The following is a 25,464-nucleotide window of genomic DNA, read 5'->3' on the forward strand; positions in this document are numbered from 1 at the left end:
TAGAACAAATGTGTTATTTTAAATACTATCTGAATGCCTTTTTATATAATAGCGTTGTATTGTTCTTCGTCTCTATGTATACTTTGCTGTAACAACGCAAATGTCCCCTTTGTGGGATGAATAAAGGAATCCTGATTCTGAATTCAAGTTGTACATTCAGCCCTTCAAATATTATTACTGACTTAGAAATTGTAATTTGGCTGAAGGGGTTTTTCAGTGCGAGCGACAGCATTATGCACAAGTATATGGATGTGTATCAGGTTCCATAATTCAACATTACATGAATAAATATGAAATAAAACATATATGAATACATTGTTAAAAATATATGACGGGATAATGAATACAAAAATATGAATATAAATAATTGAAACTCAAAGCTTGATCTTGAAATGTATGTAATCCTACTTATTGCAATGTATTTTTTAAACAGCAACTTTTATGGGAATTTATAACCGTATTTTATTTGATCATATGAAATCCCCCTCTTTCAAAGGCCTTATAACACTTATACTGTATTTCCTGCCAGCTAATATTTTTCTAATCTCATTTTTAATGTCACCTTTGTATTTAATAACTTCACTTTTAATAATGTCACTTTTTATTTTGTAATCAATCTTTCATGTCACTTTTTCAAAATCTCTCTTTGCATATTACCTTTTATTCAATGATGAATAATGTGACTTTTTATCTCGTAATCTAACATTTAATGTCCCTTTTTATTTCATAATGTCACTTTAAAGGTCAGTTTTTATTTCCAAATGTCACTTTATTTATTTCTGGTCACTCTTAATGACACAAATGTGGTCCTCATCGTTTCACATTGCAGCCAATCACAAGCCCCCTGTCTCTAAAACCAGGAAGCTCAACAACTACAAGCAGATCAAGCCAGTTAGACATGTATGATTGACACAGTGGCAATGTAGGACCACTCCGGAGTCAGTGAGCAGCTGCCTGACGCACTGCCAGAAGTTAGAAAGTAAGTGGAAGAGAACCACCAGCAACAAAGCCAAAACAGAGCCATAACATAAGCATGGACATTAAGTGCATAACCACAACAGATATAGTTGCTAGTCCAGTTTATTTCTGTGTATTGCTTTTATTTTTCTTTATAAATTCACATATTTCTTTTGAAGCTACCGCATCACGCTCAGTTGCACCACATGTTTTTCTTTCTCATTTCTTTCCTGCTCACTCTTCTAACTGCTGCAATAACCCAGTTGCTCCTCAGGGAAGATTAAAGATTCATCACATCTTATTTGTAATAACGTTCGGCGGGCCATTGTCTGGCTACTTACTGCCGATGTGAAGGTAGATGGTGTCACGCCTCTCTCCGTGCGGGTTCTGGAAGCAGCTGTAGAGGCCGTTGTGTCCCAGGTCCACCTCGGTCAGCATCAGTCGGGGACCCTCTAGGTGGTGCTGGGCCTTCACGTCCGTCCCGTTCACCTTCCATGACACCGACGCGTCGTTGTCCAGGGAGCCGCATTGCATGGTGACATCACTGCCCATTCGCTCATACTGGTTCCTCGCAACTGGAGATACACAGAGGCAGAGATTTAGGTTAAATAATATAATTATATCGGCATGTACAACAAGCTAGATATTCTGTCTGGGGACGTCCCTAGGTGACAGTTATACTAGTCCCTCTAGCATAAAAGGAGAATAGTGTAAGAAAGTTATATTTTAACTAAATGTGTTTGGGTTATTCATTACTCTAACCTTAACCACATATCTGTAGTTGCAGTGAATGACCAATAGAAACATATTAACCATTTGTTGTACAACTCATAAAATACAATAACCTCAAACAACAGTTAGTTTAATATCTTTTCAAAAGTTATTACTCATTTTTTTGGGGGCATTGTACCACTTATGTTCAGACACGGGTCAAATGGTGGTTTCTACTGTACATGCATACACTCTTTAAAAAAGAATACTTCTATCTCGAAAGGAAACACCTTGGTTAGGTTGATGTTTGGGTTTGGTTAAAATGACTAGGGAGATGGCCAAGTTAACTGTGAAAGAGGTAAACATTTTGGGTTTCAAAAAAGTCTCAATTGGACGTTTGTTTTGTTTCACAGTTACGTGACAGTAAATCATAACGATGAAAGTGGTGTTACTTAGGTACAAACAATGTGGGACATTTAAACAAAAACATTTATATAACGCAAGATAAAATAAAATGTTATTTATAAATGAATAAAATAATGGATCACAATTACTTGGAATACACCAAAGCTGATTGCAAAGGATGTAGATGAACTACATAGCATTGCTTTAGGTAGCTAAAGCAACAAACTGTGCATGAATTTGGCTTTCGTAAACACCTCTGAGTTCAAAAATCACAATTTAACACTGAGCACAGAATGGGAAAAGAAAAGGTTTTCCTCCATGCAGTGAGCAAGATTTAGTTTCACCAGAGACAAAGAGGAGAGGCATGCAGAACAATGCTATTTTTCTTTCAAAACTGGAGAGTTTCCATTTTAGTCACTCCCTTCTCTGACTTGTGTTACCCGTGTTGCTTTTATCCTCAAATGAGCGACCTGGCTGCCAACACTGCTTTAGTCCCGGGGGTCACTAAAGTTGTGTGGACCGTGACCCTTGGGGGGTTAAGGGATATATGCGAGCCTGATTGGTGTTTTAGACAAGACACTGGGGTTAGTAGCCCCGCTCTGTTTACAAGTCCCACGGGGACACACCAAGTGTAGGCCTCAGATTAACACTTAAACACTGAGGATCAGCAGCACAACAAGAGACAACAATGAAATATTGATCCCCATCTTTGGAAAAGCTCTCGTCTACAAAGAAAAAAAAAAGTGCCCCTGAATCAGACGCTGTCGAGATCCCTGTGTTACTGTGACGTCTCACTCCCTGTCTTTTTTCGTGTTTCCCCTCCATCTTTTCACTCCCACTACAATGCCTCTGGTTTTTCTGTTTTCCGCCGGAGCTAGCTTCCTTCTCTGGATGTACCACAGCTGATACAGATGTCAAACGTAGTGTTTCATGTATATTTCATGTCCCAAAACGGAGCCATTTATTATTAATAGCACAAGATCCCCGTCCCCATTAACATTAACCTGACACTGTTTGTTCGCTCTATCTTCCTCTCTATCTGTCGCTCATCCTCCCCCACAACTTCCCCAGCACTTTCACCCTTCGCTCACCGTCTTTTATCCATGGGGTATATTTTTTTTATCTCTTCTTTTGTCTGTCCATCCCAGTTTTTTCTGCATGCCTGCTCACCCCATTTCACCGAGTCCAAATAATGTGCGTGCATAAGCATGGTGGTGGCAAGAAATGCCAATTTCCTTTGATCTCCCCCTCTGTTGAGTCACTTTGAATTGGATGTGTGACTTTATTTACATAAAAACTTATTTGCATCTCAGTTAAAAGAAAAAAAGTTTGGGACTTTGATGTTAGCTTTGCTGCTGGTGCACTTTCTTTTTTGTTACAACTAAGAAGAGAAAGTTTTCCGCATTATACTGGAGTTTCTGAGAGCATCATTATTCTATGGGGTATACTGTAGTTATAAAATCTACTAAATTATCAAAGGGAGAGACTGTATTATTAAAAACACATTTATTCAATCTGAAAAGGTCCCTGGCTTAATATTCCTCTCACGGTCTATAGTGGCATTAGGTTGTCTTAGGAAAGGGAAATCATGAAATTTTCCAGCTGCTGTCATCAGAAAGGAGTATTTACTGTCGGAAGGAGCATGCCCAAAGAATATTTTGCTGAAATGACCTTTTTGCAGCTTTTACCAGTGGAAGTCCTTGACTGTTGTACCTTCTCTCTTCTGCTGCCACATCCTATCCTCCTCATCTGCTCAGATTGCATCACTCTCTCTGTAAATCTCAGTCCTTTCCGATATCCATTCTTCTCTGTAGCCTTTGCTCCTTCTCCCTCTCGCTGTGTTTCGTTTCTGTCCTCTACCTTGAACTTCTTCTTTTATATCCCCAGTCGGATCAGAGATAACCTTCCTCTAACTGTATGAGCTCTCCCTTTGTGCTTGTTTCATAGTGTCTATTATAAATAATTACATCATAACGTACTGCAGTTTAGCATGGCAATAGTATTGCTGCAAGACGCTGCCATCAAAGTACTTGAATTCACAAATATGGACCCAACCACGCGTAAAACTGACAAACAAACTTTACAAACAGCTATTTCTTTATGCTTTGTGCACCCATAGCTTATTCATAATACAACAAACACATTGTATTTGTCTTGTTTTATGTATTATTGTAAATACTAGCTATTGTTTTTTACTTCTGCCACGTCTATGGCATTCAGCAACATACATAATAAACATTAGCTTTACATCCAGGAGCTACCCTCTATGATGTGCAATCACTTCCTGTTTCCTTCCATCTTTGCCTTTGTTTATCCTTCAGTAAACTATTTCCACTGTCTGCTTTTCCCTTGTTCTTGTTGTCCATTTCCCTCTCAACTCTCCCTCACCTATAGTACTCTCACTTCCGAAGCTTTAAGCATTCATCGGCAGTCAATCGCTGCTCTTGAGTATTCTGTACACACATGCAATGCAATGGAATCACAAGCAGCTACAGTTATGAGGACACTCATGTACTCACACACGTATGCACAGGCTCTCGCAGCAGCCTGCATAATGTCCTCATGCCTCATCAGCATACAGACTAGCAGGCCTAATAACCATAATGACATTCAGCTCAAGTGCTATCGATCTCTTGGTAATAGACAGGGCATTTTAAGCAGCGCTGGAACACTGTTATTCACTGGACAACGAGAATGAAAATCATCTATGTCCTTCACAACGCTAACAGTTCACTATTTGTACTCATTATTCTCCTTATTAATGCTGATGCCGACTGACAGGCCTTTGTGATTTAACTGATTATAATTCTCCTGGAGGAGTTATATTCACAAAGGTTTGTGCACTTTGTGGAGGCTCAATCAAGTGAGTTACACCAGTGATAAAATACCGCTTCATAAGAGAAAACAAACAATGACTGAAAACAGAATTGAGGTACATACATATCACTGCAACTGAACGTTTTCTAATGTGACTTTCAGAGTATTGAACTGGTTCAAAAGACAGCTTAATTATATAACATGACATTCATTTTGTATTCTAGTAAGAACTGAACAATTATTTTCATTAAGTAGATATGTCAGAAGGCTCAAAGGTTTCTGAAGCAGATTTTTCTAACCCCAAACCCTTTTTCTAAGATATTTTTTGGGGCTGGAGTGTGCCTTTACAAGAGACACAGTGTCGAAAGGGTGAAATAAAGGGATGACACAACCTGATGTTTTTTGCAGGTTTGAGAGTCGAACCAACTGAGCTATACGGCGGCATTTTTAGAGCAAGTTTTGATCAAAAATAACATTGTTTTGTATTTGAAAGGTTGAATTTATATTAATGGTTGTTTCATAAATGTGTCTGATCGTATCACGGCAGGTTTGTGTTATAAAAAGCAAGATTACTTCCAAACTTTCGGCTACACTAACATTGCGTAATTATAACATACCTGATATAGAAAAAGCATGCTGACAGAACCAGCTGTGGATCCATCCTGCATATAAAGTTCATACGAAACCAAATGAATTTAAATTTGTCTGTTTTTAGGTTTAGATAAAATGTCAAATCTGTCATATCTGAAACTTAGAATTTATAAAAGAAAATGTAGTAAAGGTTTTCGTTTAGAATATGTTTGAGTTGTATGCAGTTGTTTTACGACTTTGAAAAATAGTAGGGCACAATGGGGCTCGAGGGGTTACCAGTGAGATGCAACTATTTTCTCGCCATCACATGGAGGTGCAACGTTTTATTCATAGTAGGATTCTGCAAGGCACCGAGTGCGTTGTAGTTCTTATGCAGCCCTGTGGTGTTTTCCCAGAGCAGAACATTAGCATAAGGAGGTCATGTTGTGAGGTCACTGCTGTTAAGACCTGCAGGACCTTACAAGCACAGTTCACATATTCACACAAACCCGCGGGCAGTGAACTGCATGTATGGCTCCGTGGGCTATTTACTAAACTGACATGAAGGATGAACACACATAAGACTCTGCTCATACATAATGTAGATACATACAAAGTCCACAAGTCAGAAGTGAACATAAACACTCATGGGAATATGCACAATGTTGTATTAACCGTATACACACAATGAGAAACACAAATATGTGCACACACTCACAATAGTCCTTATTAAACATAATGCCGTACAACAACTTTTTGTTGGGTCAGATTCTTAGTCCATGTGTGTTCAACCTAACAGTGGAGGTCAACAAAAGAACATTTCTGATTGAGAAGTGGAAAACAATATTGGCAGTTGGTTGTAAAGAAAGAGAATAAGACTAACAAGGAAAGGAAAAGGTCACAATGGTAGTTTAAAAGTGGAAATTAAAGATGACAAATGCACATTTTCCAGGCTCATACTGTACATGTCGTTTGGCTTTCCACTGTAACTTGTTTACATGCTTTTTTAGTTTAAAAATCACATTATTTTTCCCATAATGTCCATCTGAATATAGCTGTATTCACACTCGGTGTCAAACGCTTCGTTTTAGTGCCTGTCTCTTTAAGGCCGGCAACCCTAAAAAAAACCCAGCTCTGATTGGCTTGCAAGAAAAACTGCAAGGCGTAGTTTTTAAAACCTGGGTGGAGATATTCAAATAGGGGGTGGTAGATTGTAATGATCCAGCATGCGACAAGAAAGGGAGCCAAATCTGAATAGCCTATTGAATCCCATGTTATCTGACCGAGGTAAACAAGAAAAAAGGGCTTGCGCTATCTTATTTCCTTCCATCTATGGGTTGGTAGGCACGCCAAATTGCCAGAGAGTGAGTTTGCCCTCTTTGTAAAAGCACAAAGAGATATTCGGTGAGGTACAGAAAAGAGCCAATGTAGTGTTTGCTTTACGTGACGGAAGGATGTATCTTAATTAACCGTAATTCAACCAGAAAGGTCATGTAAGGGCAAATGATGGTTGGCCGAGTGTCAGAGAGGATATTTGTCAGAAAAAGTGGCCCCACTGTTTGATTTGATTAAACACTGATGTGATTACTTGTTCAAACATCAAGAGCCATCGGGCATGACACCGTTTTACCTTTCTATTGCAGAAGCATTAAACCTCTACTCAAGATGGGAGGACATTGATTCAGAGAAGGGGATTATGTGAAGGCTTACTGGACTGCAAGTACATTGTTGTAGTGACTTAATGTCCTTCTCAAAATGTCAAATGAGAATAAGACAACAAGTTGCTTTAACCGCAGAATTAGCACTACGGAATACTCAGAGCTGTTCTTGTAATGGAGATGTGGATTGTTTTAAAAGGCACTGCAAATTATATGGGTTTTAGTTCATATTGATATATTTGGGAATGAAAGCAAATAGCCTACTTGGTGTTTGGAATGATGAAATGTCATCACTGGTTTCAGAAAATAGTTAATTGAATGTTAGACGAGTTGTAAAGCGGTAAATGGAATTGTAAAATAATTGCCGTTGGCTAATACCTGCACGCACAAGGCCTATTATTATGTCTTTGTAAAAGAGTATTTCACTGAGCCATCACAAGGTGAGTTCTCTAAACTCACATTGTCTTATGTAAGTTTATTATTTTACATTCTTTCTCACAAACAAGGATATGCTGCTACCTGCTAAAACATAATCCAGTTATTATCCAAATCTAGTTTTTATATAATTATTACAAAATTACTTGGACATTTCTCTAGTTGATATATTAATCTAATTTAAATAAATGCTCCGTAAACAAAGACAATACAGTAACTTTGTAAACTAAATTGTGATTTAATTGGTTTATTTAATAATTATTAAATGGTTGCATTGTATTAAATGCAACAACACTAAACAAAAAAATACACACAAATGAGAAAACAGCAATACATGAGGATTATATATCTGTCGCTGGCTAACCTGCTCTCTAAATATCCGTACTGGCAATTGGGAAAAAAACCATCTCCAACCACTATCTCAGGCTCCACAAGGTAATTCAAGAAATATCCCTCTGTAAGAGTAAAAGGTGGTTTAACTTCTTCATTAACATTCACGATCACGTTTTCCTAACGGGGACTACTGCACTGTCAACACCAGTGAATACTAAACTCAAACGGATATATTCAGAGACATATCTAGCATACACACACACGCACACGCACACACACACACACACCATCTCAACTACATTAGAAAATAGATGCATTTTGATTATGGACCATCTGTGTGAGCCTGTGTGTGTGTATGTATGCGTTTCAATTTACAGAATATATCTGACTCACATGTCGGGGATTGTGGCTCTATCATTCCGCATCTGCGACTTCACTCGGCTGTGTGTGTGTGTGTGTGTTTAAAGTGTGTGCTTGTGTGAATAACCAGCTGTAAGTTACGAGCCAACTCCACAAGAACCGCGTGAAATGAAATTGAAGTTCAACGCTGGCATCCTGATTTACCATCTCGAAAGTGTTCTATTCCCTGCGTTCCTGTGTTTGTGCGTGATAGCATGTGTGCTTGACAAAGTGTAGTTATCCGTGTGTGTGTGTGTGTGTGTGTGTGTGTGTGTGTGCGGGTAGCCCTCCTATTGGATTCATTGGCATGTGCATATCAGGCCGTGCCGCTTTCCAGCCGGGCTGTAACTCACTTTAACATTTATCAGCGAATCACATTTGTATGCCTAAGGGTAGCTGTGCCTTTTGAAAGTCCAACAGTAAAATATTGGATTGGCTAACACACAGAGATAGAGCCCAGGAGTATTATCAGTTTAGGTTGAGAAGATCAGATTTTTTCACTCTGGTGGCTGCACATGCTGATTCTGCCCGGGCCATCTATACTGACGCAGAGAAATACAATGCACACAGTTAAACACTGATTGGTAGAGCGGTGATTATCGATCTCATTTTCTGCAAAGAGAAACCTATTTTCTTCTACTGCGGTTTCACTTTAATTGAAAAGCTGAATTTAAGGGATTATTTTTTATCATAAAGGCCTAAAATAATATGTATTGTTAATGCATGACTACTTGAATGGACGGTTTTTATTTTAGATGTATGGCCACAACTTCTAATGCACTCTCACTTTGGGAAATAGATAGGAAAACATGCACAGTAGGCTCACAATGCACTACTCTGAACAGGGGTAGCTTCAAAACCCATTTTAACTAGTAAAAAACAAATCAATATCAGTTTATGTGTGCGCCATATTAAGAATATTTTCACTGCTATACTTTCTCATCAGAAAACCGTTTTTGTCGAGAAATAAAAGCAATTCAATCTATTTTTTAAAGCCCCCACACTATAGTTGACAAAAATGGTTGTTTTAACTAGCGAAACAGGGTTGCTCGTCTACTGTGTTTTTGTTTGTGTTGTTGTAAAACTTTGGCGAGTTCAAACTAAGTCTTTGTGAACACCAAAGTCCCAAAAAACAAACAAATCATCTAACCAATAGAGGTAGTCGTAAGCCAGAAAACTCTTGTGTTTTGTGAGGTGAAAATAGCAGTTTTTGTCAATGGAGTCTGGTGGCTTTAGACAAAGAAGACATAACAGCTTTTGTTTCCCGCCAAAAATGGTTAACTGTCGTCTGAGCTTCAGAACACCAACCACCAGGCAAACAATTGGCCGATATATTTCTCCTATCCTATTGTTTTTAATTTGAAAGCACAACATGCATTACCAAATCAATCCATCTGCTATATGTATTATTCAGGGTAGGTAGTAAGTAGAGGGCACTAACGATTTATGGGATCACACATGGGTTATTGGTGTATGATTGGGCTGTTGCTCAGGGCCTCTTATTCTCCATCTCTCCGTCAGCTTTCGGCCTTCACTCGTCTTTTCATTGTCTTCTGAGCACGGACACTCAGCTATCCAGATAAATCCACAATCATTTCAAATCATTATGCCACCCCCAAGCCACACATATATTACATAGTATTTCCACTCTTATTATTTCCTTGCGAATATTCTTCACATGCTGCTCAAAAACGTTGTTTGTCTTCAATGTGAATAGTAGCTCTGAAGCTGTATATAATACGAATATAAAGGCTTCAATGGTTGAGAAACAGGAGATTTTTTTCAAGACATAGTGTCAAACAAATTTAAAGCGCTTTTTTGACTGTTCACTTTATGAATGATTATTCAAAAGTCATGTGTTTGGCCCTACGGTCATTTAACATGCAATGACTGCAGAAATATTGGTGTTTATCCTTTCAAATAAGGAGATCAGCCTCTTTTTGATAGTAGTGAATTGAACTGAATGGTCTTTTTTGGCTTTGGACTGACAAATAAGACACTGTATGACATTGCCTTGGACTCTGAGAAACTGGGATGATCCTTTCCAATATTTTCTGACTTTTATCCCAAACAAAAAGTCAAGATTAAAATGACTGTTATTCGCAGCCTTCAAAAAGACTTCTGGGCAATATTGACGACTCAGAAAAGGCTTACGGAAATACAAAAAAAAGTCTTTGCAAAGGAAATTGTATTTTTTGAACCCAGAAGTTGCTATTGGCATTATTAGTACAAAAATGTATCAGAATACTTATGACTTACAGCCCGTAGTAATGGATGCTCATGTAATTTGCATTTTTGTGCACTGAGACGTAGAGGTCAACAAGTTGATATTCTTTATTTTCTTCCCCACCCTGTATTTCTGATCATTTTTTACACTCACACTTTTTCTTGCCTCTGTCAGCATGCGACAGAGCTGGTTAGGCTGGCTCCTCACATTATTTCCCATGCAGTATGACAGAGCATAAATGCTAAATCCGCCCCCCGCCGGCAATTTACAACAGAGATCAGATTAACTCCTGTATGACATAATAAGCATTGCAATACACTGCTTTTGACACTTCCAAGGCCGCGCGCGTACTAACCAACACAGATGCTCTGTAGATCCCGGTCCACGTGTAGTGTACACTCACACGCAGGGGCCACACAGGCGCCAAAAAACAAACACGCTTTGGATTGAAGTATGCACAAAAATACACACTTCTGCCCCCACCCACACACGCACACACTTCCTCTGCAAACATCTTGGAATTAAGTTATCACTTCATCCTCTGCTGTCTCTTTCCCATAGAGAGATTAACATTCACGCTCTCTTTCTCTGCCTCTCCTTTCATGTGAGGCAGCTGCAGCTGTGGAAGTGTGTGTGAATGTGTGTTTTCTGTGCATGAGTCAGGGCAACCGACGCTCAAATAAATCCACTTCCTGTTTCCTGACATCTTATTTTGGACCCGCCGCCACACATGTAGACAGTGTTGTGTGTCATCGCCCTCATCCTCTGGCTTGCAGAAGCCACTGGAGGAGATTTGTAGGCAACTGGGTTAATTGATACTTCACATTTTTAGATGTCTATGTTCTGTGAGCGTGGAAGCAAGAGAGATAAGGGGAGGATATAGGAGAAAGGAGTTATAGGAGAGAAAACGGGGACAGCGCAGGAGGGAGGAATAATTGTTGAGAGCGAGTAGGCCAGTTAATATTTTACAAGCCCCGGATTAGAGTGGTCATGAAATGAGGAATGGGAGATGGATTCCTGAGACTCGGCTACAGGGAGATGGAGAGAATAAGGAGCGGGACAGCTGGATAACACTGCTTTGATCAGAAACATCTGTAGGATTCCACGGCAGAGAGAGAGAGAGAGAAAAAACAGCGACTGGTGGGAGAGATGTGTGCATCCGGCTACATTTGTTTGTCTGGACAAAATTAGGGCGGACTCCCTATCTTTCGTTTCTTATCAGCTCAAGTATCTTCAGCTAAAAAGGGGTCTAGCACAGGGATTTGCATGTTGGAACCTAAACTACAAATAGATATTCATTGAGTTATTTTGAAGGAACAGATTGGTTAAAATGTTTTTCACCAACTGTTTGACCACTGCATATCCAAAACATGTTGCATGTAGTAGGAGAACACTGATGAGCAACCACAAAACACATTAGAGCTGCTGCAATTATGAAAATCACTGTTCAGTCAGTTATTCTGAGAACAATAGAGTTAACCATGTGGATTCGTAAATTGAGTAAATATTTAAGTGAATTGTTCGTATAGTTTCTTAGCCTCTCAGATATGGATATTTCCTGATTCCCCCTAAAATATCAAAACCACTTAAATATCTTGGCTTGGACTAAGAAGAATTACTACGAATTTGAGAAAGTTATTCTCTGAGGTTTTTTTTATGTGCAAACGATCAATTGATTTATAATGAAGATAATTTCCCAATCTCTGGATATTGTAAATGATTGTAAGTTTGAGCCATAATGTACATTTCCATCCAACCGTGACACATTTGGACGGTACAGGGAAAATTAAAATGCATGTATTATCTTTAATTATAATTTTCACCCTAAAATTGATATAAATATTATTCATCATTTAAAACCAAGCACAGTGTGTCCTACATACAAATACATATATATTGAATACAGTATTTGCGTAATACTGATGACCTTTTCCCAAACTCCCACACTGAATAGATTCCCACCCAGGCAGATGCTGGTTTCAGTTCCACCGTGTTAAAAGAGTTCTTCAGTTTAATGGTGGTAATCCATCATAGTGAACATCACAGCCCCATTACGTTCTGTCACGTCAGCAAAGAGCCAAATCTCAACTCCTAATTTACATTTTGTTGACCCACCATGAGGTTATTGAAGCCGTCTTAAGCCATACTGGCTATCTCAGCTCGCAGCAGACTGTAATCAGTGGAGAGAAATACAAGCCAAGGCGTCCACAGTGCTGAGATATGAATGGATAATCCACACCATAATTATGCTGGTGTATTTCCAAAGCCAAAAAGAAGATTTTTTAGAAGAAAATAAAAATGATATGAAGTGCAATATCAGTAGCAGAATCACAGCCCTTCGAAAGGGGATTTGAGATTGTTATTATCTGCTTTTATAATGAATCGTTATCTAATATATGACTCCCCTTTGGCGAGACTGTATAATAATGATAATCACACATAAGCCTGGAGAAACCTCCCTCGCAGTCCTAATCTTATTGTTTAATAACAGGGCTAACATTGCTCTAAGCCTTCCGCGAGAGCAACACTCTGAAGGTCATTGCTAATGCTACGCTGCTCATCTATTAAACCCAATGAAGGGAATACATAGAGAAGAGAAGAACAAAGAACAAGGAGATAGTGGGTGAAGAGAGAGGAAAGTAAAGGAGGATAGAGTAAAGGGCATATGAGAGGGGTCACCGAGGAAGTTAACAAGGGGATGAAAGAAAGTCTGAAATGATAAGTGGGTGAAATGGGAGATAAAGGGGGGGGAAAGAGATGGGGACGGAGAGAGAAATGATCGCCTTAATTAATGGACTGTAATATACGACAATATTCCAGGGTTCCAAGATAATATCGGCAGAAATTACAGCCTTCATCACGGGAACACTGTGCAAATATACGCTGACCTTGACCGAGGCGGTGGAGTGGCAAGGAAATATGAAACCTTGACAGGATCTAAATGTGTCTTGACCGCAATAAAAAGTTATGATAGCTCCAATTATGAAAGAAGCTGATGAAAAGGTTTTTATTTCTTCCTGATTAAAATCTGCTGCCATCACTGGTCTGGAATCCATACCAGAAGAACGCTTTGCATAAGTAATTTGGTCTGCCAAGTTGAATTTTAAACACTTGAGAAAGTCATTTGTATTTATTTGTAACTCAACTTACTTTGGACAATACTTTCTGGCTATTTTATAAGGAGGAAATATCAGTCGTATCTACATAAAAGGAGTATTTTGTTCTTTGAAACATGAATGAGAAATGTTCCTTAGCATGAACCCCAACTTATTATACTTCATCTTATTAATTAATTCCGGAAGACGTTCCAGCCCATAAAGAGCAGCCAAAATTAAGGATTTAGGGATGTTGAATGGGTGTCTTACACTCAAAATTAACCATAATGACATATGTCTGGCTTGTTCATTTGTTTCAGACAGTCAAACAATGGTATTAGTATATATCAAACGTTCTTAACATTGAATGGTTTGGGACCTCAATATACAGCAGGTCCGAAGCTGCTTTCAGTTTTTATGCACTGCACAAATGGAACAAACTTCCAGAAAACCGAAGGTCTTCACCCACCCGGAGTTCTTTTAAGTTGAGGCTAAAAACCTTTCTTTTTACAGCTGCTTACCCATAAATCATTTAACAAGTTGTATGCATACCCTTTTAGCAACACCTACTGTATTTGCAATGTTGATTGTAAACTATCCTGTATATCTTGTATGCATGTTTTTATGAATCTGTTTTTTCACTGTCTTTTTTTCTTCTTACATGTAAAGTACTTTGAACTGCCTCTGTGTCTGAACATGTACTATATAAATAAACGTCCCTTACCTTAACTGATCACTATGTAAGATAGCTAATGAATAAGTGAGTAGTGAGTATTTGTTGAATGATGGAAAATGTATCCTCCATGACTGCTACATATTGATATTCAGTTTGTACAGCAGGTCCATTTCTTTGCAAAGGGTGTAGTGATACATATATATATATTTTAAACATCATTTCAAATGAGTAATAATACTATGTGAAACACTGGGAAGTATATCACAAAATGGCACATATGTGCATGTGGAAAGCATATAAGTTATTTATTTCCTGCTGCTGAACCCCAGTGTGCAGTAGCTGCCATGGAGCCATCAATCAGCCGATGCTTGGATCAGCAATCAGCCTGGTTCCTCAAGCTGTTGCTACGACGGCTAAATGGAGCGCGAGCACGACTCAAACCACAGGACAGTAGAGCTTCCAATGTTTTTAGAGTTGATGATGAAAGGACCACCACTCCAGGCGGACTCGGGACTATTTCCCTGTAGGTGCAGAACAATACAAGGATGATTTTCTTTCCTCCGTGGCTGTGTGCTCTTGGTGTCGGCCGTGTGACTGTTTTCCAAGTACTGCTGGGTGCCGAGGGACCCTCACATGAGTAGGTCTGAAGCTGCAATCAATCATGTGTGACTGTAGAAATGTGGCAATACACACAGTGTTGGCAGTAACCGACACGCACTGAATCACAAACACACACCAACCAACGTGCATGTCCACCTGCTTTCTTTTTTATCTCTCGATGCAGGTACACAAAAAGCAAGGTGTGATGGGAAAAAGGAGCCTCACACATCCTCTCGCATTGGTAATCCAAGCAGCCAAGAAATCACAGATTACTACTCCCTCTCCCGAGCTTTGGCCGGCATGCTATGAAGGACTGGAGGGGGAAAAAAAAGGTGTAAAACAAATAACTTTTTCAGGGAGCCCCGGTGTGCACGCACTGAGATTTATTTGAACTGGAGCACAGCCGGCGGTGTTGTTTCTCCGTCCTTAATGCTCAAGTTTACTTTCCGTTTCACGCTCGTCATTTTTCAGAGGAAGAATAATGATGCCCAGCACAAGATTTGCCTCCAATAAAAATCATTATCAGGGAATTATTTTCCTTGACAATATGCTCACTCTTTCACGGTAGCTATCGTGGACAATCTTGACTTCAAAGAGCGGAGAGCAGTCCTTAAACTGCGTACGGTTGTTACGAGTTATAAGGGAATGTAGGTTAATCGATGCTGCAGGTTATAATGATGATTAGGTTACAATTTGAGAGGATGTTTGTGTAACATACGTCAACGGGTGAGCATGTATGTGTATGTTAGCAAGGACCTGCATTTTAAGCCTTTCACACGCACGCACACGCACAACTAGAAAAGAAAGCAGCATTAAGCCGTAGGCATTCACAGCCCAAACGCACGGTATGGAGAACGAGATGTCATGACACAGAATGTAGGTTTTTTAGCTTTCGAAATGTACGCAGTCTATCCATGAGTTCATGTTTATGCTGGCAAACTCCTTGAGAGAATAAAGGCTGAAATAAAAGTGTAGAAATGAGCAAAAAGCATCATTACATCTTAAGAAACATCTGTGACTACATACAGCAGTAGAAGTAACCAGTTTACCATAAAACTTACAATAAACTATGATGTTTTTCAACAGCCTAAGAGACTAACTCAGTATGCAGCATGACACTTTTCATTGTATTATAGAATAGCATCGTTCTGTCATATCATCTCAATGTTTTAGTGTGTTAATGTGTGCATGGTACTATGTACAAAGTACCTGATAAGATTGTGTGCAAGAGGTTAAACTACGCTTATTATACAAAGACATTTGACAAAATAGTACCCACAATAACTTAAGAGTACTTTGTTACGTTCAACCCCTACAGACTTGCAGTCCCAGTCACACATTAAACACACACAAACAGGTTTTCAGGAAATGGGTGATCTCTGCTTTTGCCTCAGTCCAGACGGGATTGAATCAATATGAATAATCTTCCTTTTGGCAAAGGGAATGGAAGTGTTACAATCTAAAGCCTGAACTCGGTTCCTCTTTACTGAAACACATTAGCATTTCTTTCTTTTTAATGAAAATATATATGGGAATTCATTCTAATATGCTCCCCTCAAGCTTTGAATACAAACCGTACTGCACATAAGGAAGCAACTTTGGCGTAACAGTGGAGAATAGACAGTCAATAACAAGCGGAAAGAACTGGCTGGAGTAGACAGCCAAAATCAATAGATTTTCTACCTTAATGTACCCAAAAGTCACTTGTTTCTTCAGCTTGCGTTATTCTTTTCTTTCCTTCTTTCTGTATTTCTGCCAGGCAGCTGGTTAGATATTGAACATAGGTCACAGCCGGTGCTGTCTTTGTTTAGAGATTTGGCAGAGAAGAGCTGAAGAAGCCAGGACCGATTAGCACCATCATCATTGTTGTAATTATTGGCCAAGAACTACAATTATATACATGTTAGGTTCTCTTTTGCAAATTAACCTTAATCCATATTCTCATTGTCCATGTGTGCGTTACACACACCTGCATGTCAGGGTTTGAACTAACGATTATTCAAATCATCGTTTCATCTGCAAATTGAGTTTAGACGTTTGATGGCTAAAATGTCATTAAATAAAATAAATGCACATGCCAGTTTCTCAAAGTCTAATTACCTGTCTTTAAAAGCCTTGTTTTTGACCATCCAAATACAAAGATGTCACGTGAATGTGGTATAGAACAGATAAAAAACAGGAAATCTCCACATTTGAGTGGCTGAAACAACGCTGATGCCACTGCATACACAAACCCAGAAGCCACAGACAGGACAGACGACTGAAACCATAAATATACAGAAATGTCAAAGCTGTAAGAACAGGACAACCATGTCAGAGTATGTTTTCACACATACACATAATGTCAAAATGTGCTGAGTTTATTAAGACTTTGGCCAATATACTTTCCTAGAAACACCAGCACACTCCACTGGCACACGTACTGTATGTGCAGTGACATGTTCTGTATGTGTGGATACATACACACACACACACACACACACACACACACACACACACACACACACACACACACACACACACACACACACACACACACACACACACACACACACACACACACACACACACACACACACACACACACACACACACACACAGGCCCTCTGCCCCTCTGCTTCAGCAGTAAGCCTGTCTGAAGTCTAGCTATAATGACATCCAGGTATGTTTGCTCTTCATTTTGCACGGCTCATCGCAGCTCCAAACAGGGTATCAGCACAGGGGGGGGGGGGTGTCTGGGTGAGTTTATGTGTGTGTGCATCAGATGTGTATATTTGTATTGCCAAAGAAATCACTGTGTCCTTGTGCACATCTGTATGCCAGTATCGGTGTTCACTGCAGCCGCTATATTTGTGTTTGTTCCGAAGTCTACGAGCTCATTTAACCCTAATGTGCATCAGTGTGTTCTCGTGTGTGTGTGTGTGTGTGTGTGTGTGTGTGTGTGTGTGTGTGTGTGTGTGTGTGTGTGTGTGTGTGTGTGTTTGAGAGCGGGCAGGGTTTTTGCCCACATGCGTAGACAGAGCCCTCTCCCCGGCTTGTTGACATTCCAGTAGCTCGGCCTCTCCGTCTGCTCCAAACTCTCCTCTGATTCAACACAGACCTGCCCGCTCCTATACACACACACACACACACATTTTCTACACCTTATTTCCCCGCTATCTTCCTATTGAAAGCACAAGTACGACGTGAGAGTACACGCTTGCCCTGTCCTCTATCAGCACAGATATGCATGTCGAGTTCATCCTTGAGTTTAAGGAGCAGAGTATGCAGTGTGTGTTGTTAATGACGCAGGTGACAGGATGTTTGCTATGACTGTGGCACATTGACGCCTTTTCTAAAGTTAAGTGTGTCTTTACAGAAGACATGACGTTATGCGTTGCAGTCACACGCAAGCATGGTACGGTCCGTCTCCCTTTCACTCTTTCACCTAGGATTTTTTCTCCAAAACTTGGCCGTTTTAGTTGCGATGCTTTGTCTTGTCCCATCATGGTTTTAATGGCTTTACCTAAAATAAAATTGAATTTCATCCTCCAAATGCAACATGGACATACAGGTTCATAAAAACTAATAGTATGAAATGTTGTGAGATACTGGCTATTAATCATGATTTTATCTCACAGAGAAAACAGTTTCCTCCAATACGAGATTGTATGGATACTTTGGACCTTAGAATCTTTGCCGATACCACAAGTCTCCTATGAAACTGTATTTCTTTTGTGTATCGATACACAATTCTCATGTTTAAGCTCTTTTGAATGTTTAGAAACAAGGTGTGCTTGGACGGTAATGGTGACACACAATCATGCCATGGGAATTTCAAAATAAAAGCACATATTCGAGATGGATTTGTATCCATGTTCTCCCTTGCCATCGTTCATCATTGAGTCTTTTTCTCATTATTGTACTATTAAACTCAGAGGTAGGCAATATAAATGTCCAATACATACAAAATGAATTCCCACACCTGGAAATCATCAAGAAATTGGAATTGTATTGGCCATTGTGTAAATGTCTGCTCATTGCTTATCCAGATCCATCGGGTGACCTTTAGAAAATGTGATTTAAGACAACACCACCTTCTCACCTGCCTAATCGAGGTGCTCAAAAGCCAGCGGAAAGCTTTTTCTCACTTATCTGAACATGGAAGGCATGAATGTACATGTCTTAAAGCCATAGGTGAAGACAGGAGCTTTCACGTCTCCTGTGCTTGTTGAAGGAAGGTGTATTATTCAACATTTCCATCCTCTTGAGCACACGAGACCACATATTTCACCTTTATGTTATTGACACCAGTGCTCCTGATGAAAGTCTGACTGTGAGTAATGAGGGTTTGCTTCCAAAAATGAAAGGAAAAAAGCCATTTTAAAAACATAACAATCTCAACTGAGTGAATTTCATGAAAGGAAGGACACATGAGCAGTCTATATGAAAAATGACAATACTTCAACAAATTGCATTTTAAGAAATATCAATTTCAAAGCAAACTTTTCTTTTTGGAATTCCTCCGTTGGCATGAAATGTTGTGGGTTTAATGGAGCTTTTGCTGCACTGAAAAATATGTCAAATGTCAAAGGAAAATTGCCAAATGCCTTTAGACATTTTTTAATGTAGCTATTATACCTGATAAGGCCCAGACGTCACGCCCTAAACTCAAGCAAAAAATATAACCAATTGTATAGAAGTCAATGAGAGAATGGTCCAAGTTCTATAACCTTAGAAACATTTTCTCAGAAGTTTATTTATAACAACCTATTGATCAGTTGTAAGTTATTGTCCCATTGAGAGTTAAATAGAGGGTTGAGCTGCGTATGCTTTTGGGCGGGGGCTACGTTGTGATAAGACAGGTTACTAACATGATGTAGTCCGGTCTTGGTGAAATGTGTGTTCTTTCAAACAACTTAAACCCTTTGTTAGTCTGTTAAAAGGTTAATTAAAGTACATTTGGTTGCCTACAATACCTCATTTGCATGGATTTGGTTGTGTTAACTCCATTCTCTAGCTTCCGGTGAACAACTAAACAAAGATTGTGACGGACAAAACCGTAGTCAACAAACCAATGGGTGACGGCACAGTGAACACATCCATTTCTTATGTAAGATATATAGCTTAAGAAATGCAGAGTTGGTACTGCAAAGGCAGCAGGATTGGTCATTTTTTTAGAGGGAGGTTATGGTTCTGCTTTTAAGGATAGTGGCTGAAGCAACCCATACACAGGCAGATCCTTTGTGTTCACTAATTGCTTCAATTTCACTCTTAAAGCGACCAGAGCTGTTACCTGGTGTGTAAATTGTACGTGTTCCACTGTTATAATGGCCATTGACAGTTAAGTGGGGCAGTAAGCACCGAGGCTGTGATTCATCTGAGGAATCTGACAAAAAGCATGCTGCTCAGTGTCAAGAAATCACACAGGAGAGCTGTTGCCTCGAAATGTCAAAGTGTCCCTAGGAAAGTGAATGCTGTGCTCCACCATCACGTCTGCTTTTGTATCTTTTCTATTATTGTATCTCAGGCGGATGTGAGTGTGCTTAACAGTCAGGGATTAAACCCGGTACCTTTCTCCTGCAGGACCCTGTGACCTTCTCAGAGAAGATGCATATATTGTTTGAGATGGAAAGAAAAGAGGATTAAAGAAGTGATAGCAGATGTAGTGCATGTTGATATGTGAGGAGACAGGGGATAGGAGCAGAAAAGCATGTTATGGCATTACAAAGTCTAAGCAGTTCTAACCAACATCTGCCGAAATGGCAATACACCAACCCAAAAAAAACACATTAATTGCTGATTGTATTGGACTGGGTGGAATTAAAAATCAAAACATGTGTTAACTGCTAATGTCTTAATTAATCATAAGCTAATAACTCCCATGTGCTCTCTGTAAAACACATTAAATAGAAAGAGAAATCATTGTTTATTGTTCATCAACATTACCTGGTTTAATCATCTTAAACCCTATAATTTCCTCTTTATTTTTTCTGTCATAAATCCTTGAATGTTCTAGTTTTTTTGCAATTTTTTTTTAAATAACATTACTTTCTTTCCCTGGGAAAAATATTTTACAAAAAATGTATTGGCTAAACGATTATTTCATAGACATTTACCATTTACCTCGTTCACTTTCGTCCTATAACATACATGTGCTATCTTGAAAAAACACCTGTGCACACACACACACTTCAGGGGGCAACAGTACTTGTGTCCAGTCCAAATTAAAATCCCGCTATATGCTCTCTTTATCATCACAAACGTATTGGGTCTCCTGTGTATGTGTGTGTGTGTGTGTGTGTGTGTGTGTGTGTGTGTGTGTGTGTGTGTGTGTGTGTGTGTGTGTGTGTGTGTGTGTGTGTGTGCGTGTGAGTGTGAGTGTGAGAGTGTGAGTGTGAGTGTGAGTCTGTGTGTGCAACAAACAGGGATAGGGTGGATTTCAGCTATGCTGGCTAGCAGTGATAAGAAGTCTAAATCCCCTACACATTCTCACATGGATGACCAAGTGTAGGGAGCTTCATCTACAGCAAATGAAGGTTCCTTCGAAGGACACAACAAAGGGCACGTGGAATAGAACACCAGGGACGTTTTTTATTTAATTTGGTACATTTCCTCCTCCCTCCGCTTTGATTCAAACATGCTTCACCAGACGTGTATAAATTGGGATTTGTGTTCCCGTATAGTAAACATGTTTGACTACAAACTAAATTATGTGAATGTGTCTTGGTATTAGTTTAGGATTAGAGTTAACCTTTCGGAAAAAGTGCTGAGAAGAGTGAGAAACAGGTGTGAAGCAATAGCAGGATGTGAGATATTGGGTAAGAAATTGTGTTGTTTCTTGTTGCCACTCGTACATAGACACAAACACACACTCTGGCAAGATTAGAAAAATGGAACAGCGCTACCTCAATTCATCACTGTCCTTGTGCCGTTTGGCTTGGCATATACATTTTTCTACAGTGTGAGTGTGTTTGTGTGCAGGAAAGAGGTGCCGAGAACTGCAGACAGAAGGTAATGCTACCTCTACCAGATTACCTGCATCTCTGTGTGTGAGCGAGAGAGCAGCTGTGATAAATATAGTACGTTACTGGTTTGACAGATCAGACTTCATGTTATCCAGCTAAAGAAATATGCCACACACACTCACTGTGCAGGCACGATGGAGTGTGTGGGTTTAGAATGTGATGCTACATGGTTCCAGCTAGCATTTCTGCATTAGATTGTTTTGAATGCCTTTATGCATTTTGTATCATGAATAGAATATTGATTTATTTTCTTTCTTTTTAACTATTTTTTTTAAAATGCCATGTAGAGACTTAAAGGATCTAGAGTTTTGTTAATTTTTTGGACATTTTTGATAATATGATGAGTGCCAATTTACTATTTACTGAAACAATACCTTTGACTAAATGAAAATCATTCAGTTGCATTAGTTTTATATTACTTATTATTTGCTTTAGTTGTGTTAGTAACCACCCCACTCTTTGCTATACTGAGACATCCCTTGGTCTCCATCTGGAGATATAACCCTGTTGCTTGTGTCTAAATGAGATACCCCATCATAATCCCATGGCTGGTCACCTACACTATGACAGGACATTACACTGCGTAATGGCCTGTTAGTCCTGGTGGATTATGCACTGTGGTGTCCCGGGGCAACACTTCAGCTGCATGTCTGACATTGACGGAGCAGGCTGGGCTTCTGTGTCTCGCTTAAGGGCCTTGTGCTTATTGTACAGAGCCATCCTGTTTTCTATTAACAATGGTACAAACTCCAAAACATTAGGATGCTTGCAAAAACCTGAGGCAAGAACAGCTCATTGGAATTTAAGAGCCTGTTTTAAGGTTTGAATTATTATTATGTCTTTGAGGTTTTAAACTATGACTTCTTATTAGGGCCATAGTTAAATGATAAATATAGACCCCAAATCAAGTGATGTGGTTACTTGACAAAAGTGGACACATTTGTTTTCTAGTAAATATGTGAATTCAATCTAGAAGATGTTGGATATTTACCTTACACATGTATTACCTCTTACATATTATCTCACATAATATCCAATTTTCCAAGAGTTGTTCTTAAAAGATGTCCCCCTCCTCCAGCTCTCTAAGTTACTTGTTATTACCAACAGTGGCCTCAATACATCATCGTAGCAAGACACTTTGACTTAGTGTGCTTATATAGTTAAATATGCTCATTCTTCCTGATATGTGTGGTGTTCTTATTATAATGACATATCATCACACGTGAAGCATGTTAAAAGCTGTCAGTACTTTAAAATGTTTATACAAATATTGACCGTTTTGGTTTGGTTGAGACTTGTTTGAGTGGATTATGTAGAAAAATGGGTTTAAAGAAAACATTCCAAGTGCAAAGAAGGACAAAAACAGAAAAAAATGTTTTGGTTTTGCTGGTGCACTAAGCTCTAATGACTACACATTCACAAACGCAGCGTTATGCACTGTGACGCATCAAGAAAGCTGCTCTGCAATGCTAATACTCCTCATGCAGCGACTCAAAGGCTCCCCAATGGACCTCAGCCAATGCACAGGCCCATAAAGTAATTATTTCTAGAAAACAAAATGAGTGTGCCTGTGTTTTTTTTTTTATGTACGTGCATTTCTTCTCCCATGGGAGGAGTTTCTTGTCACCGCCAGTATTCTTTAAGACCCGTGGACTTTCAATATCTCTGAGCTGTAGGCAATGTATTGTCAGCGTGATGGACAAGAAAGCTTCTGGAATTTGAATTTGAAAAGAGAGCAGGGAGGCTATTGTCCCCAGACAATACAGTATGAAGGTTTCGGGAGCTAATGGTTTTCCGTATGAATCCATTCCTACACAGGAAATCACACTTCTACCAAAAAGAGATAGGACTGTCCTTGTACAATGTCACAGATAATAAATAGACAAACACACATACGGTAAAAGACAGACATACACAACAATATGGACACACTTCTCCTCTGCTTTATTCCCTATCTGCCTCTCCTTCTACAAGGACACACCGCTCCTTCAGAGAAGTATTTTTTTTAAGTTCAGTCGCTTTGTTTCTTTGCTACACAGGTTTTGACTTAAAGTGTTGTTATATACCTAGAAACTTCCCTTTTCAAAAAAGTTTTCCAAAAAAGTAGAAAGTGACAGAGACTCAGGAACAAAGTGACAGCACAAGAGAAACCTTTCAGATTTCAGACTACACTAGGAAAAAACCATAATCCTGACAGAAGCCGAGCCCTCCAAGAAATGACAGATCGAATTCACTCCAGGTATTATTTCTTAAGCTGCATTCACATGATACGCAGAATAATATATCTGTGCTGACATTGCCGTTGTGTTTCTATGAAGGGCTCGTCAAAGTTCTAATTGTTTTAACTTCGACCTTGTTACCTTTCAACGTGCAACCAATCAGATAACAGCTGTATGTAGCGGCGCAAACTAGCAGGGGACGTAACAATTAAAAAGGTAACTAGGTAACTGAGCAGTGAGCACAGAGAAAACGTGTGTATCATGTAAATGCAGTTTAAGATTAGGTTAAATCTAACTCAAATAGATCCTTTAACATTTTCAAGATGGGCACAGTTAGGGTTACACTAACTTGCTAAAAGTCATGTGAACTACCTCAAGAGAACTGGACTGGTATTAAACTTTGTAAGGACCCCATGCTAGAGCAAATTCAACCAATGTTGTTTGTGTTAATGTTGCTGTTATATGAAAAATATGTTTCCCCAGCTTTAATACATCATACACAAAGTTATCTGCTCCACTTAAGAGTATTCCTATCTGAATACCCTGAGGCCGGGCTTCGTTTTTAATTCATCTTCTACTTTTGACAAGTGTTGCATGGACTTAATGCAACCATTTATATTCCGTCCAACAGCCCCTGTGAAGCCGCATCCTGTATATCTGTTATTATAAAGTCCTCTGCACCAGTTACTTTCGTACTAGTGTTGATATAAGATTTTGTATTGCTGTCTTTTTCTTTCTGTCATGACGTTTATTGTGCTGTTTTCATTCCAATCTTTTGCCAGCCACACTCAAATTGTTTTTCGTTGTTATTCTGTGCACTTGAGTTAAGAGGAATGACTTTAGCTGAAAGGAATGACAATAAAGTTGAGCTGCATTAAATGAAACTCGAGTTCAATGTGATAAATTGCAATCTCTCCCCCCCTGCCACTCTGTCCAAAGTGTTTCACGCTGAAGTTATTTCTCTCCACAATAGATCAAACTAAATGTGTATATTTAGAAGAGTTACCCCATTGAGGGGACCGAGACCCCTTTTAAGCCTGTGGTGATCCAGTTCCAGTGGCTTGGAACAAAGTTTTATTGCAAAGTAGCATTAGCCAAAAACTCTGCTCATGCTGGCTGGAATTACATTATGTTCCTGGAAACATCAACATATTGAACAGTCTATCAGGAGGAATTGGGGGAACTAGTGGGGTCTCAGTGAGTTTTAATGGCAAGAGAAAACACAACTTGAGATGTAATGGGTTGGATTCAACAAAATGGCTCTGGGAACAGAAAATCCATCTTGCAAATGGTCACTCAATTGAGTATAGGGGACATTCTGTTCATTTACAAATGAAATGTCTTTTTTAATGACT

General features: G+C 39.2%; 1 protein-coding gene across 3 annotated transcripts in view; it reads right to left on the bottom strand.

Annotated features, from left to right (window-relative positions):
- cntfr (ciliary neurotrophic factor receptor) overlaps nucleotides 1-25,464 on the bottom strand; it is a 213,303-nt gene that overhangs the window by 89,806 nt on the left and 98,033 nt on the right. For all 3 annotated transcript variants that reach the window (XM_063888900.1, XM_063888901.1, XM_063888899.1), the window contains one exon: nucleotides 1,299-1,532. In XM_063888900.1, coding sequence (XP_063744970.1) covers nucleotides 1,299-1,532 — 234 coding nt within the window. The remainder of the gene's footprint in view (nucleotides 1-1,298; nucleotides 1,533-25,464) is intronic.

Source organism: Eleginops maclovinus, chromosome 8 (genome assembly GCF_036324505.1).
Source record: "Eleginops maclovinus isolate JMC-PN-2008 ecotype Puerto Natales chromosome 8, JC_Emac_rtc_rv5, whole genome shotgun sequence".
NCBI classification, from domain to species: domain Eukaryota; kingdom Metazoa; phylum Chordata; class Actinopteri; order Perciformes; family Eleginopidae; genus Eleginops; species Eleginops maclovinus.